We start from the raw sequence: 16,640 nt of genomic DNA on the forward strand, positions 1-16,640 counted from the left end.
CAAGAACTAACACAGACACACACACACACACACATCCACACAGGGACGAGTATGAAGCTCCATGCTCCAGCCCCCTGGCTGACTGCCTGTGGCCCAGGGTGCCGTCTGAGTAATGTGGGGAGCAGCAGTGTGTTCTCTGTTCACTGGGCTGCACAGCTTCACTGGCTGGAGCTGCTAAACCTCTGTGATAGTGGTGCTAAGCGCTCGCCAGTCAAGTGTGAAGCAGCATGGACACGTACGTGTGTGTGTGTGTGTGTGTGTGTGTGTGTGTGTGTGTGTGTGTGTGTGTGTGTGTATGTGTGTTCTAACACCTACATTAGGCCTTTGGAATGTGTGTTTTTTAGTTGAACACATATACTGTAGGAACTGAGTCACGCATCCTCACATGTGCACCTAATACACATCTATCACACAACTTTCACTAAGCTTACTTACTGTGATCACTGGAAAAAAATCTGACTCTCATATTAAGACCGTATCGGCATTGCTGCGGAGAGAAGAAGGGCGAACCATCACCCCAGCCCCAGCTTGTTCCTCTCTGTATCTCAGCAACCGGAGCTCTCGGTACATCTGCATGTTAAAGAGACGCTGATGGATCCGCAGAGTCCTTCACGCTGCCTGCCTGCATGTCTGCAAATAAAAAGAGGTGCACGGAGGCATGCAGAAAGCGCGTCCAAAGACAGAAAGCTTGCGTCCACTGAGCATGTACTGGCAGGGTGTTGGTGTTTGGGGGGTGGTGCAGGGGTATTAATTCTCTTACAGAAAAGGAGTGCCCCGCTAGGGAAAGAGGATTCTGCACAGTCTGCAATAAGCTGGTTAATTTCTGGAGGCGTCTCTCTTGGTTGGGGGTTGTAATGGAGGCACTTTGGAAACAACAAAGGAGCTCCTTGATTGGGTGTGCGCCGCAGGCCTGTGGTAGTGGGTGATCTGTTTAAATAAAGCCCTGCACCACTATTTGGTGTTCGGGGGAGGTGTCTGCACGGTCGTGAGCTGAAGTTCTGTGTGTTGCCTCAAAATGAGTCATTCTGTGTCCTGCAAAACCACTGGAGCTACAGCGGCGAGATCTTTTCTTTTTTCTCCTGCAGATGATGGCACTTGTGAAGGCCGCCAGTAACGGTTCAGCTGAGAGCAGGTTTGCACTGCCTTTCATAATGCGCGCTGATCTAAAAACCTCAGCCTTCCTCCACAACGCCCAAGCACCCGCAACAAAGTGCAAAACCGGAATGAGTTTCCAATCGCCACCGATGACATCAGCACCTCGGCAGCCACCTGCTCAGCCCTGCATAAATGGCAACACCAAACAATTTGACACTAATGCCTACATCGTTCAAGGGCTAACACCCGGCCAGATATTTCTGTGGGGCTCAAATCAAACGAGTGCCGGAGTTGTGTTTGGAACCATGCAGAAAATGTCACTGTGCATGACGCATCTGGCAGGGGGTTTCCACTAGTGACACTGGAGGACATTAAGCACTATTAGATTTCCTGTTCCACCTACATCCAGGGCTTGTAGTCCATGTCCAATCTCGCCTTGTAACACACACCTCTCTCCAACTTGGTTGAAACCATCACTCACTATTCATGCAGTGACCTTACAACAGACATCGACTTTTTGTTATATCTATTCTGGGTCACGAACATTCATAACAGAACATAATGATTCATATCACAGAAAACTACAAAATGTCAAACAGCACCATCTCAAATAAAAAGGCTCCTCTAACTGTTAAGGCAGAAAAATAGGACCACAAGGCTTTTTACAGCCAGCGAGACTCCATAGTTTTCCCTTGTTGTTTTTGTAAATGTGTTTTATTGAGCGCCTCAGTCCTTTCAAGGTTTTGAGGGTAGTAATCGCCACCAGATGTAAATTTCAGTGGGAACTAAGTGATCATTTGTTGTGGTTTATTGCCAGAGTTTCTCTTCTAATTGCAGAATATCCGTCGTGAGCATGAGCTACCGGACCAAAATGGAGTGCCATTCAAATGAGGCTGAGCAATATCGGTGCGAGAAGGTGACAGATTTTTCACAGGGATTGCACCGATCACCCCCACACCACACACACTGCCAGGAGGGGCTGTCTGCGCCCATCCCCAGGGCTTCCACTGAACCCTTCAGCTTGGCCCAGTGGGTGTTACTTCTAGGACATCTCAAGTGTTTACTGCTGTGACATCTATCCTGTGTTCAAAATGGAAACTTACAAAGTGCAAAGCAGCTCATGTTATGCCACCTTTGTGACAAATTAGCTATGGGGATTCTAAGCTTGCTCACAATGATCTGTAGTAGTTACAGTATGGTCACCCGCACATCACTATTTTCATACAAAAAGACCATCCCTCTGGTACCAGCAAGGGTGTTCCTAACTCATTGATCTTCAGTTTTCGTAGGAGATGTGGAGGACACATCATCAGTATACATTTCTTATGTCAATAGCTTTCTTCTTTGTGCAGAATCCCATCGATATCTTTCTTTTATTCATTTTGAGCACATTTACACATATGTATGTGTTCTGCATATGACCCTGTAAAGGTTTTACGGTACCAATTTTCACCCCTTTGGCTGGTCATTTGGCTTGTGTAAACGTGTCAATATTTCACTGTCAAAAATTAGATCAACAAGTCTGAAACAATGAATTTTCTTAACCATATTCTGAGCACATCCCTTGCTGTCTTCCCAGAAGACATTGACACCATTCCTGGGCTGTAAGAAATGAATGAGCCACTTACTGAGAGGCAGTGAGGCGCGTGCTTTTTCTAACCTCACTCTCTTATATTTCAAGGCAAGGCAATTTCCCGCTAAATGTCATTACAATGTTTTTGCTCAAGTATGCCTGCAAAGTGGTATCATTAATTGTGTTTGGTTTTGGGCAGATAATTTCCCTCTGTTAAGCAGCCTGTAAAAACACATCGCTGAGAGTGTAATTACAGTTGCAGGCTGTGGCATAGAGGCAAATTTATCTCCAGCTCAAATATATTATGAAGCTGGTGAGAGCTGAGTGTCGCGCAAAATCCGGTTTCCTTTGAAGAGCCGTTTACCGCACGCCAACTCTCCCAGAAGAGTGAGCAATTGCGTGTCCCGCTAGATATGGGCAACATCATTCACGCTCTATGGAACTGAAGGCATGAAAGTGAGTTACTGCGCTGCAAAATTCCCACAACAAAATAAGTATAGACAGAGAGTGAGGGGTAACTGAATGCCATTAATCGCTAAAAAGAAACTAGAAAGGTGTTCATATATTAATCTGTATTTCCTTGCTCAGGCTATATGCATTAAATTATAAAAACTTTAATAATGTGTACATAATCAAAATCAAATCAATGAAGAAGTAAATAAATTAACAGTCCAAAACATAATTTAAGGAATATATTATGCAAATTATTATTTTACAAAATAGACATGAACCAGACAGTACAACTTTTTGGTTTTTTTCCTGGTACTCATGAAAATTTCTAAACATTTACGTGAACTCGACCATGGAAAGAGAACATTTGAATTTTTAAAAGCCCTCCAAAAGGAGGCCTCATTGCGCACTGAAGTCACAAACAGGACAAGCCCGACAGAGCATCCCCAAGGAGGGGAAGCTCCCCTATGCCCCTCTCAACGCAAGTTTTCTGCCGAGGACTGAGGAGGCTGCACACCATATCGCACATGGCTACGGCCCATTCAGCCTCTGCGCACGATATTACACACTATAAAAGCTCTACAGAAAAAGTGAAATTTAGGAGGGTTTTTCATTGCGGCCGTTCCCTTCTTTTGAATCGATTGCAAAGTGACCTTGATGTATGTTGTCTGGCTGTTACTGATGCTCATATCCGCCTGCCTGGGTGGAGGTGGATGTGGAGCAGCTCCGTTCTATGGTATATTTGGATGTTTGCATTCGAGTGATCTGGGCTCATGTTTTCGGTATAGGCTGGGGAAATGGGCTTGTGGCCTGATTTCCTGTGTGAGGGCGAAAATAGACTCACGCACAGCGGAGAGCCTTTCAGACCTGGCTATTTACAGAATGCCCATACTGTGTGTACACGGCAGCACAAGGAAACGTGCGCTTCCATAGACGCACGCTCAATCACGATCACGTTGCCCCCCTCACGCGGCGCAGGGCCACGGCAGATGGGCTGGCTGTGTGCTGAGGAGCCTCATATACTTAGTGTCGGAGGAACACGCATGCTGTATATATGTATATGCGTATATGTATGTGGCCTTTTTTCAGTTATGTGTATGTATATAGGCACAGTAATACAAACTGCTGAAGGGCACTGTGCCCTGTTTATGTCTCTGACACACACATACACACACAAACACACGCACACGCACACACACACACACACACTCACACTCACGCACACACACACACACATTTCCTGAACTTGCACAGATGGTGTTTTTAAGGCTGTTCGTCAGTCAAACCAGTTTTACTGAGATAATTAAGGAATTTTTGCAAAACAGAGCTTGGGGCTTTGTTACAATTGCTGTCACAATAAAGACAGAAAAAAAGAAGATTTTTTTTTTTCCAGTTAAAGGAATATGTGTTTAAGTCAGTTAACCTTCTTGGAGTTAATGGCATGGAGAGTAAGTACACTGGGCACACGGTTTGACACGGCAGCTGCACATGCCTACTGGCTGTGCCGAATGGTTAGTGTGAAACAATGGGCAGTGCAGTGAGCAGTGAGGACTTGCGCAAGGAAAGAGTTGACAACACACACACACACACACACACACACACACACACACACACGTCGAACTAGCGCCACTGTGTCAGCCTCTTTTGGAGGCTTCCGTATACAAGCCATAGATTCAGCCCCAGCCATCAGCAGTTTCACACACGTCGACCACTCCAAAGTCCTGGGCAAGATTCGCACTGATGCCGAATCCACAGAGGGACCATAGAGACGGAGGCTGTGTGGCACCCTGCATGCTCTGATGTCATGCAGATTACTTTGATACGTCTGCCTGCCTTTCTTTCTGTCTGTTTTTTGTTTTTGTGCTATAGTCCTAAAAAACAAAAGACTCACTTGCTACTTAATCCAAAGTGCTTTGCTTCTTAAAAGTATCTAAAACGGGTTCATGAAATAAGGGGGAAAAATAGTTCAGTGGTTACATCTTCAATATTCAGAAAGAGAAGCCTCACCAGCATTTTGATTAATGAGAGAAGGCTTCGCGGTATGCAGATAAGCATGCCGAGACTCACTTCATATTAATTTGAAATTATTCTAATTGCTTGAGAAGGCAGCGGTGCTCTCTCCGTCTCTCCCATTTTTGACTTAATCTAAGAGTCTATGCGTACGCATATGCATGTCTGAGAAAAGGGGAAAGGATACTATTTTTGAAACAGAAATCACTTTCTTTTCTGTCCATCAAACTACTCATTAGACACATTGACGTTTCGACCTCTACAGACCTCTGTGAACCTGATCATAAAAGCAGTGATTCTTCAGAAGCACACAGACAAGCTGGCACAGACAAATACACACGTGCACACACACACACACACACACACACACACACACACACACACACACACACACACACACACACAAACACACACGCAGTAGCGTTCTGTGAACCACTATTGTTAGACATTGTTACATGCAACAGTGTATATTGTGTGTTGTAAAGTACAAAGTGTATACTGCCTGTACTCCCCAACTTGGTGTTTGAATCGTCTTTTTAACAACAACACAAATCAGTCGAATTTATGTGAGAAGTTTAAACAATCTTTATTTTTCTGCTTTTTACTATATGACTGTCTATTCCACTTCCCTCCTTCTCTCTGTCATTATGAGTCTCCCCTACCTAAAAGCATGGTGGCTCCGACAGTCTGTCCACACTCCCCCGTCTATGCTGCTGCTCTGTGCAGCTACTCAGCTGGGTATAGGAGGGATCTGGAAGCATTTATGGCATGTGAGGACCTTACACAGTTGATTCAGTGGGGATGCTTTTGAGCGCTCCAGTGCAGTGCAAAGGGCATGAATGCAGGGGAGAGACGTCAGATTGGGACAGTTGTCTTTTGTCTTTGGGAGAGTTTAATGGTAGCTTGACTAAGGGGGTGACAGCGTTATCCACTGTGGCAGCAATGTGTCTCAGGAGAGCACTGGCCTGGAGAATGGTACTAATAATGAGCTATACACACACACACACACACACACACACACACACACACACACACACACACACGTGTGCGTGCGTGCACACACACACACAAATACACACACACACATACATACACACACATACTTGCATACTTGCATGCACACACACACACGCATGCACGCACATACACACACACACACACACACACACACACACACACACAAGGGTGTTGTTTGAAAAGGCTGTGTAAACTATCCCTGTTCTACAGCAGCATGTCAGAGTTCATCTTAAACCACGACCTGTAAAAACGTGCTTTTCAATTACACTGATGCACTGCATGGGCTTCCCTAATGCCAAACTGCTTGTGACTGGCTTGACATCTGCCTGTAATATTTCATAATCTTCAAGGTAGTCGCACAAAATGAGAAAGGAAATGTTCCCTTAACACTGACTACACATCAGACATCCATTTGCCCTGGTATGGACAGTACTGAGTGACACCTGGTAGTGCGTCACGGCTGTCGAGACCAACACACATGGGGAAGGAGCACATGTGCTTCTGAGAGTCACAGGCATCTGTAAATGAACGCCTACAGCACCCAGCTAGGAAGTGGAGTGGTGAACAGTGGCAACATCTTTATGGAGCTCATAAATGGTGAGCTGCCCCCACCCTTGCCCCCGTTAAACACACATACACGCACCACGTTGGCACAGTGTGCACACGGAGGTAAGGCTGTGTGACTCATTAAGTACGCGCTTATGCAAGTGACGGAGCGCACCCACCACAGAAGGATTTTACTCAAGGTGAAGACCTGCTACTCTAGAACATCATGCGCATATTTAGCAGCTGGATATTGAACACCTCCTGTGCCTGGACAATTTTGTTCAGATCAGCTCATCACCATGCAAGAGGGTACAGACACAGGAACCTTATGTGAATTACAAAATATAAAAAAGAAATTAGTATATAATTTGCATGAATATAATGGAAGATTTGAGCATAAACTCAATTGTATGTTCAATAGTATTCCTGATTTTTTTTTAGTGTTCAAAATTTGTGCAATTTGTGATTCACAATTTCCTTTTCTTCTTTATCTTTTTTAAAGTTGTAGTTTTTATGTGAACCATTTACACTCTGCAGACATTCCTCCTGCCATTACTCACTTGAAGATGTTGGCATTCTTTACGTGCAATATATGGACCCTACAGTGGTTATGCATAATTAGGGCTGAATGCCATAACCCTGGGTGAGATCTCTGGATGAAAGCCTTATACCAGCATAGCTATTACATGCATCTGAACCAGAGCCTCCCGGATCAGGGGATAGAGACAGAGATAAGTCCAAGTGTGCAAGACAAGCCTGAGTGTATGCCCCTAAACATGCTGCTGAAACACACAGGCAATTGCCCAATGTGACAAGAAATGGCCTTTCTCAATGTGCGTGTTATATTTCGCAATGCATACATGCTGGCACACTAGGTGGCTGCATGCATGAACACGAGCGTGTGCAGGGCCGGGTGCAAGTGTACTCCTGCTCGCAGGCTTGGAGGCCGCTGCAGGCGTCTCTGCTTCAGGAGGCAGTACTTCTCCTCTGACAGGCTCTGTTTTTTCTCCCAGCCCAGCCCGGAGGTCTCGACCCTGACAGAACAGGCAGCATGCGTGGCGGAACAAACAGCACTTCAGAATATACATTCTGCACGACTGAGGGGCCCACGGTCCAAACCGCAACTGGACAACATACAGCATGTACCAGCAAAAAGCTGCATGAGGAGCTATTCTTCCAGGGCCCTGTGCTCACAGCCTTTCTGTTCATATTTAAACTCGGCAAAGCTCATCACAGGGACGGACTGAAACTTTTTTTAACTCTACATAACTGAATCCCTAGAGTAACGGCCTTTTGCAGGGTGACAGCACACACAGCCTGTAATTAAACATGGAGTGAAAGCATTCTTTTAGCTGGTTAACCAGAACTATGAAATAGAGAGAGAGAGAGAGAGAGAGAGAGAGAGAGAGAGAGAGAGCAATTTATCCCCCCCCCCCCTCTTTACTCCAATGATTTAACAGTGAGAGCCTCGGAGCCTTGTAAACACAGCAGTTATGTCTGGAGTGGAAAACACATGAAGCAGACACACAGACTCCAAGTCCCCTGCTGCTGCCTTGAATACAGTCCTCCCCTCTTCACTGCAATGAGGAAGACATCCGCCGGCCATGAGCTGTGGGCGCCACACACAGCCCCAGAAACAGAGACTCATCCACTGCCACATAATCCACGCAGATCCCACAGCCTTCACCGCCAGCTACCGCCAGACAGTCAAGCAGGTCTTGGTGCCTCATGCTAGGGCCTGTGGCAGTCTCTGGACTGGGGCTTGTCTCTGTGGCTGTGCTAGGGCCCGTAGCAGTCTCTGGACTGGGGCTTGTCTCTGTGGCTGTGCTAGGGCCCGTAGCAGTCTCTGGACTGGGGCTTGTCTCTGTGGCTGTGCTAGGGCCCGTAGCAGTCTCTGGACTGGGGCTTGTCTCTGTGGCTGTGCTAGGGCCCGTAGCAGTCTCTGGACTGGGGCTTGTCTCTGTGGCTGTGCTAGGGCCCGTAGCAGTCTCTGGACTGGGGCTTGTCTCTGTGGCTGTGCTAGGGCCCGTAGCAGTCTCTGGACTGGGGCTTGTCTCTGTGGCTGTGCTAGGGCCCGTAGCAGTCTCTGGACTGGGGCTTGTCTCTGTGGCTGTGCTAGGGCCCGTAGCAGTCTCTGGACTGGGGCGTGTCTCTCTAGCTGTGTTAGGGCCCGTAGCAGTCTCTGGACTGGGGCTTGTCTCTGTGGCTGTGCTAGGGCCCGTAGCAGTCTCTGGACTGGAGCTTGTCTCTCGGTTTCTCGGCTGCTGGACAGCAGCATGCCATGTGCAAGGCCAGCTGCTGGAGGGTTGCCGCACGGGGCCTGGAGGTCACTGTCTCGCCGCCTGTAGCCAGTACTAACAGCTGCTGCTCCAGGGTGTGTGCTGGACAGGACACTAATGGCTGATTAAGACCTCTGATTAGGGCAATTATTTTGCCACCGCTCTGCAAGCTTAGCTCCCTAAGCTCACCAGTAGATGCACACACGCATGCGCATACACACAGACACACACGCATGCACAGAGGAACAGAAAAAATACATGACCTTGGGCCCTCACTGTGCTTAGAAGACTGGTGAACGTGTGTGTGTGTGTGTGTGTGTGTGTGTGTTTTAGCTATATTCAGCATGCGTGTGTGTATCAACAGCAGTGATGTTAAACTAAGAGCTAGTACTGTCACTTTTGTTGCCGTAATTAAATTCAGCAGTTTCTGCAATGATTAAACACAATGACAGCTTCGCAAACTGAGCAACGTTTCCGACATGTTCCCTCTCTCGTGTCACCTTTTGCGCTGCAGTCTCCTCTCTCTCCTGAGGATAAGGCGTTCAACTGTATTCCGCTGCAGTGTGCGAGGCAATATTCACATGGGTATTGATTTATGGCTCCACTTGCAGAAATATATTAGCTACTAAAAAAGGACTTAATTTACTCTACCACAAATGCGGCATTTGCACGAAATGCACAGTGAGCCAGAGTTATGATTCCAAATGAATTCAGGCAGGGCCTTATCAACTTACAGGCGGGAGCCTTTGAGTATGCAGCTAGCACCGGCTTTAAAATCACATTTTTGAATGAGCACCAGTGATAAAATTCTATCTGTAATGAAATTAATATATAAGCTTGCCATCATTTGCGATGCTCCAAGTTTTAAAAAATCAGAAACTGGTGAAAAAGAGATCAATAACACGCAATCAAACGTCAGAGAAGACGCATAAATATTATAGCCATATACCACTGTGAGGCAGGAGGGACATTGACCATGATGTGTGGGGCCATTAAGTTGGCAGTTATTAAAAATAGATATGTTTGTACAGGAAGCATTAAGTGTGGTCTGTAAATAAGGTGCACTTAGGCCTATGTAGTCCTTTTATGTGTACTGATAGGCCTTTGTGCTGGGCTCCCCACTCTTCCCAAGCCTGCCTGTGCTACTGGATTAGATGCACTGAGGTAATCCTATGGCTTTAGCCTGAGCGCGGAAGGCTCTGGGCTCATAGCGGTGACGGTAATGTTACAGAACCCTTCTTCTCAGTGGCCGCGTGTGTTGGTTTCACGGATTGCATTACGCTCACCTCCCGGCTCACTGATCCAACACAACAGATGGTGCTGTATTCAACAATAATGCTACTTCTCTACGTTCACATCAGACATAATAGTGCAAAATGAGTTACACCATTTCTAATCATAGAGTACGTTAAAGAAGAAAGTCTTGATGCTAATTCATAATTCCAAATGATAGACTTTTGCTGCTCTTATGTTTCAGTATAAATAGGTTAAATGAGTCAAGCATGAGTCAAATACATATTTCAAAAGGATGCTTCTGATTGACCATTAGGTGAGTCCAAAAAGTATCACCTTATGTCACCTTTAGCCTTACTTAAGGCCACCTTAAGGTCATCAGCACAGTAAATTCCAGTACTAAGCAACCTCAAAGGTATGCTTAAATATTAGCTGCTTCATCTAATCGACATGTTACACAACACATCCGGCCACTTTTGGAGTAATTTCTCACTCTGAGACTTTAGCTGCAAATACTAGCTCATGCTTCTTTCCTTTCTTGTGAACGGGACCTAATCCACATTATCCAAGACTCACTGATATGACCAAAGCTAAAGGGTATTCATAGTTATTGCTTTTATCTCTCGGTGTAAGGGTTTGAAATGAATACGAGCAGATGGCCGAGGCGAAACTTAAGCAGAGCACTTCCCTGCCAGCCGCCATCATCAAGCAAACGAGGAGGACGAGCTTAGTGTCTGAAGGTGAAGCGGGGGCAGGACAGAGGTGTGCCATTTAAGCCCCACCAGCACTGCGTTCTCCTTCAGAACGGATCCTCTCGCCCCACTGCTCAGCGTTCGGCTAATAATACACGGGCCAGATTCAATAACATTCTCGAAACTGCCTGTGCAGCGATGGAAATGGCTTTGCTGAGAAACGCAGACCGTGATGATTGTTGTAGCTGCTCCAGCGCTGTGGCTAAGCTGGTCTTAGGTCAGTTCTTTTTGTGGCACTGGAGTGGCGCTCGAGCGCGAACCTAAAAAGGAGCAACAGAACGACTAACGTACCAGGTGCTGAAAGCTGCTGCCATTTTCCTAATTGTGGCTTAGCCCAAGTTACCCTTCAGGATGCAAAAGGGAGAAAGAGAGAAAGAAAGAGAGAGAGAGAGAGAGAGAGAGAGAGAGAGAGAGAGAGAGAGAGAGAGAGAGAAAGAGAGAGAGAGAGAGAGAGATATAGATAGAAAGAGAGAGAGAGAGAGAGATAGAGAAATTCAGCTGTCAAGAGTGCTCAGTAATGACCTAGCATGTAGCATTTAGCATTTGGCGGGGGAACAGTGAAGCAATAACAAAAGTGCACAGTAATGACCCCAACAAAAGACTTGGTGCTTTGTGCTTTAGGAGCAGGCTGCTTTAAAGAGCACCGAGCCCCTCTCACTGCTAATCTCCCCCAGTTAAGGCACTCATAACAGGAGCTCCTTTCGCACAGACTAAGTTTAATTAGACACACAGAATAATACTAACAAGCAAATGGCGGAGGTGGCAAAGACACGGAGTGGAGGCCGTCTGCTGGCAGCACACAGGGAGCCGGAGATCGAGCCTCTCCACAACTACACTGCACTAAATTCTGCTAGTCAGCAGCCTCAGCTGTGTGATAGCCCGCACGAGAGGAGAGAATGTGTTTTTTTTTTTTTTTTAAACTTTTAAAGGGATACCTCAGGATACATAAAACGAGAAGATGGCAGAATGCTGGGGTCTTCGTGCAGTTATAGTACTCTACATGGACTTTCTGCTAGCGTTAAGTCAAAAACATAGATGTCCACATAAAATATGGAATGCAATGGGATGTAGATTCAATATGGACAGATAAATTGAGATATGACGCAGCTTCAGAGAATACATACATGCATATACAGGTAAGCACAATCAAATAAAGTGATATCCACATATAAACACACATGAACATGTATATGCACGCACACACCTCTCTACTGTTTCTGCTGAGTCTGATATTTATAAACTAGGGAGAAGACACATGCTGAGATCCCTACAACATGAAAATAATTAGCGCAGTGCAATGAAGCCCGCATGCCTTACACAGTAATGTCTGACAACATGCCCATCTAACGCAGAACTTCAAATGCCTCCAACCTTCAGAACATCAGAGAGAGAACCACATGTAACACCATATGGAGCACCATTCTCATGAAGAAAGGACAAAATAAATATTGCCAAAAAAAATAGATCAATCAAATCAATAAGCAAGAGGGACTTAAAATTGGACTGAGCAAAAAACAAACTAACTGCACTGAGGATATGTCTATTCAGAGAGAATATAAAACACAAGCCCTCAAAAATAATTGTTTTTTAAGATTATATGTAACTACTGTTACAGTAATGATTTGAGAGAGTAATTATTTGTTGGAAACAGATATACATACATAGACACAGTTACGCACAAACAGACACACGTGAGGCCCTGAAAGCAGGCAGCAGCTCTGAGTGCTGGAAGAAAGCGAAGCCCCTGCATAGAGGAGGGTGCAGACAGCAAGCCGAACCTGATGCATGCACTAGTCACCCTGTAGCCGTGCCTGGCTCTACAAGGAAAGCTATATTTTTAACCTTATAGCCCAGCCACAGCGCCTTCACCCCACACCGCTATATATAGGCTGTGCGCCTCCATCTCCAGTTTCCTTCAACGAGAGCAGGTGGAGGATGGAGGAAGGGATGATAGGGAGTGGTACACACAGCCTGCCCGGATCGGTCTATCCTGGGGCAGAGTGGACGCCGCTCTCCTTCCTGCCTTCTTGAGAGCCTTCAGCCATTGCTGACAGCCATACTATTCATGTAACACAGGCAATGACTCAGGCTGTAAACACAGCTAAAGGTTTACAGAACCCATGAGATAATAGGATCCATGTCGTGGTCAAAAGAGCTGCCTTCCCTCTACTTTATTCTTTTTCTTCCTTCTTATTTTCTGCTTTATGGAGAATGCAGAAGTGGCCATGGTGTGAGGACGGTTGTGTTGTCAGGACGACTTGAAGCTGCAACTGCATCAGCGAGTTTTACAAACAAAGACATAAAATATCAACCGCCAGTCGCAGTCCACTCTCGTCTCTGTCGCAATGGTTGACGCTGCCACAACACGTGTGCGTGTGTGTGTGTGTGTGTGTGTGTGTGTGTGTGTGGTGTGTGCTAAACATCCACCACCCCTCTCTCCTCACGTTCTCGTCCTAGGGCTTCTGTAGTTTTCTCCCTGCCTCAGCACTTTGTACGCCCTTCTGTCCACCTCCACCCGCTGGTGTCTGAGTTACCGCCACATGCAGGACAGGAGTCAGGGTAGCCCTGGGGCAGCTCTCACCTCCCACTCACCCACACACACACACACAAACAAAACACACACCAGATGCAAAAGACAGGGTTCATTTGTATATTGCTAGAGTGCATCTGAAATGCATAATGCTGCAACACCTCCTAAAATATATTGTCTTTATCTTTTGACCCTTTATATGTGTGGATCGTTACATCACAGAGCTCTGAAAGAATAACCCGCCTATTGCAGTCTGAGAGGGTAAAACAAGCCTGCATAAATGTGACATAGCAGTCAGTGTGCTGCCAGAGGCACTGGAGGTGAGTGATGACCGTAATCACAGTAGGAAGTCGGGGCCGCACGCCTGGCTGTCCGGGCAGTGACGGAACGCGGCGGGGGCGCGCTCCGGACACTCTCCGGGGCAAGGACAGCCAGGCCATGGTTCTGCCTCTCCATCACCCGGGCCGACACGCGGCCTACGTGGAGAGACTGCTCATGGCCTGCCCTCTCGCCCTCATACGCATAGATTTGCATAAGACAAAGACGAGGAGGCTTAACGAACCCAGGAGAGGCTCGTCTGTCATGGTGCCTGGAAGCGGAATGTTTCTGCTGGCTGGCAATAAGCGACACACCGTTTGTTACTGGCAGAGATCAGGTGTGCGGGTGAGTGGGGACAATGCAGCAGATTGACGACGGTGAGGAAGACATCCATCCTCACACATCCCCACTCAGACCTTCTGCCTATCTCTTCACTATCTGCTTAGGCCCCCTAGTACCTGGGTTGCCATGGAAGGCGAGCTAATTCACAGTACCACTTTGTGACTGACAGAATGACGGTGGCTATGCCACTTAATCATGCAAACGGTAGCTGACTCATCACAGAGAAGCATGACAGCTGATCCTCAGCTTCTCTTACAGAGACAACGGGGGACAACAACACCATGCTCTAAAACCAGAGGTGCCGCTGTCTGAGCCCCTTCTACATAACCGTGTTGAGGAGAGAGACGCACTGATGATCACTAACGACAATTCGCTTTGAGGTGCAGTCCGAGGTCACTCTTCTACAGTAGGATTAACAGTCTATCAACAGACACAAATCCAGTTTGAAGTTGCCACTGAAACTAACATCATCAAGGAAAGTGAAGCAATTCCACTGGCAGTCATACATGCCCGAGCATCATGTTTCACACAAGGAGTGCATGGCAGATTCACTGGTGATGTATTAGTGCTGGGAGTGTACATAGTCCATCTGGTACAGGTTTACTCTCAAATCAGCTGACCATAAATCTCAGCTCCCTAAAGGTTTCTTCTTAGCAAGCTGTAAGTCAGCCTTTCCGTTCATGGGGGCTGCCAGCGATTGGCATCTTGTGGTGACGCCATCTGTGGTAAATACACCTCACTGCTCTACCCTTCCATTCATAAAAGGCTACGATACATCTGTCTACAGCCAGGACAGGGTTTTCGACCTGTTCATCAGATTTTTCTCATTGACATCTTTCACCAGGGTGTGGTTCTACCATCCGATCCTGCGGCCTGCTCATTCATATATCCAGGCATTCTTACTTTTTGAAAGTGTACCAAACAAGTCGGTTGTGAGCTCCTAATGTCTTGACTATGCCTCTGATCAATTTCACTGGATAATTCTGGCTCATTCCGGCCTGCTTTACTGGGACTGACTGACACGTTCCTTATATTTAGAGACACCAGCAACAGATTCCAGATGCAAATCCTACATCTGGAATTAAGTGTTCCATTTTCTAGCTCTCTTGTGCATGAACTAATGATGCAGTGACACAGCTGGCCAAAAAACAACTGACCAGCCAGTTGTCAAATTGCTTACAGACTTCTAAAATAGGGAAACTATGTATAAAACGGGCAGTCATTCCTATATGGTTTACCCAGTGTAGATGTAATTACCCCTGAATTAAAGCTGGCATCTGTGGCAGTTTAAGATTAGTGATTGTTTCCTCTTAAATTCAATGACAAAACAATAAACATAGCATCACTCTCCAAATACTTACTGTCCAGTTAACTGCTTTTAATATAAAGAATAACTGTTTCCATTCCATATATGTCTCAAGGCTCGATCCATTGTACTGCAAAATCTCTCTGCCTTGACTTTACTGCATGCACAGCATACAGAATCAATCACACTCAGTTAGACTGCCGTGATCATGGTTGGCTCTGGTCACTAAAAGCCCTCTTATGCTTCAACAATATTACCTCTAACAACTTCAATCCCTCACTGAGAAGAAGGTTCACATCGGTGGGCTGGAGAGGCATGAATGGGTCTTGGCAAGCCCGCAGAGTGAGATGTCATTGGTGAGGCCCCACAAAAGCCCGCGCGGGACTCTGAGAAAGATGGATTCTCAGTGCGCCACTCCAGGGCTTTTGAAAATCCATCACCTACTCCCTGAGAGGGCAGTCTGTGGGAAGGTGATTTTACACCAACCACTGTTAGCCAGGTGCAGAACATGAAAGATGAAACGGCTCCTAGGTAGCGTTAGAAAAGAGCCTAACCCACTGCAAGTGAAGAGTTATCTGCTATGTGACCTTATGGTTCAGAAATAATTGTGTGGCATTTTATTCTTTCTTTATCTATCTATCTATCTGTCTGTCTGTCTGTGTCTATCTATCTATCTATCGATCTATCTACTAGGTGCTATGTGGCAATGCAGCTCTGTGAGCTGAGTCATTCACGGTAGAGGAACGCCGAGTCGAGATGTTGAGAGAGCAAGAGAAGGAAAAAAGTAGAGAGTGAAAGTTGTACCTCACTCTTCAAGGCCAGGAGCAGGGGGAGTCACAGCTCACAGTCACAGGTGAAGGAACTTTCTGGAAGACCTAGTGCAGAACACAGAGATCAAACAGCAAAAAAAGAGACATATTAAACATCTCACTGACTTTTAACACCTTATCATAACACATTGCCTAGTATGTTGAGAAAAGCTTCAGCAAAGTCTGCATTTATGTAGCCCCCATGAAAACCGCAAGTTTTACTTCCCTTTCAGGCTCTGAGGGTTTAGTTCTAAGCACCGCTTTTCTGTTAAAGGTGATAAAATCAAATATGTACAGTCTGGAAGTCATTCATAGTTTATTAATCTTATCAATATGCATTCATGCTCAGTTGAGGAATATGCATACACTGCAACATTTAC

The 16,640-nt window shown here is 46.2% G+C and overlaps 1 protein-coding gene across 2 annotated transcripts in view; it reads right to left on the reverse strand.

The window, feature by feature from the left end:
- mafa (v-maf avian musculoaponeurotic fibrosarcoma oncogene homolog a (paralog a)) overlaps positions 1 to 16,640 on the reverse strand; it is an 81,872-nt gene that overhangs the window by 56,017 nt on the left and 9,215 nt on the right. For both annotated transcript variants that reach the window (XR_003409927.2, XM_026999505.2), the window contains exon 2: positions 16,256 to 16,326. Coding sequence is in view for 1 of the 2 variants with exons in the window: in XM_026999505.2 (XP_026855306.1) it covers positions 16,299 to 16,326 (28 nt within the window). In the remaining variant the exon portion in view is untranslated. The remainder of the gene's footprint in view (positions 1 to 16,255; positions 16,327 to 16,640) is intronic.

The sequence above is a fragment of the Electrophorus electricus genome, chromosome 4, assembly GCF_013358815.1.
Source record: "Electrophorus electricus isolate fEleEle1 chromosome 4, fEleEle1.pri, whole genome shotgun sequence".
NCBI lineage: Eukaryota > Metazoa > Chordata > Actinopteri > Gymnotiformes > Gymnotidae > Electrophorus > Electrophorus electricus.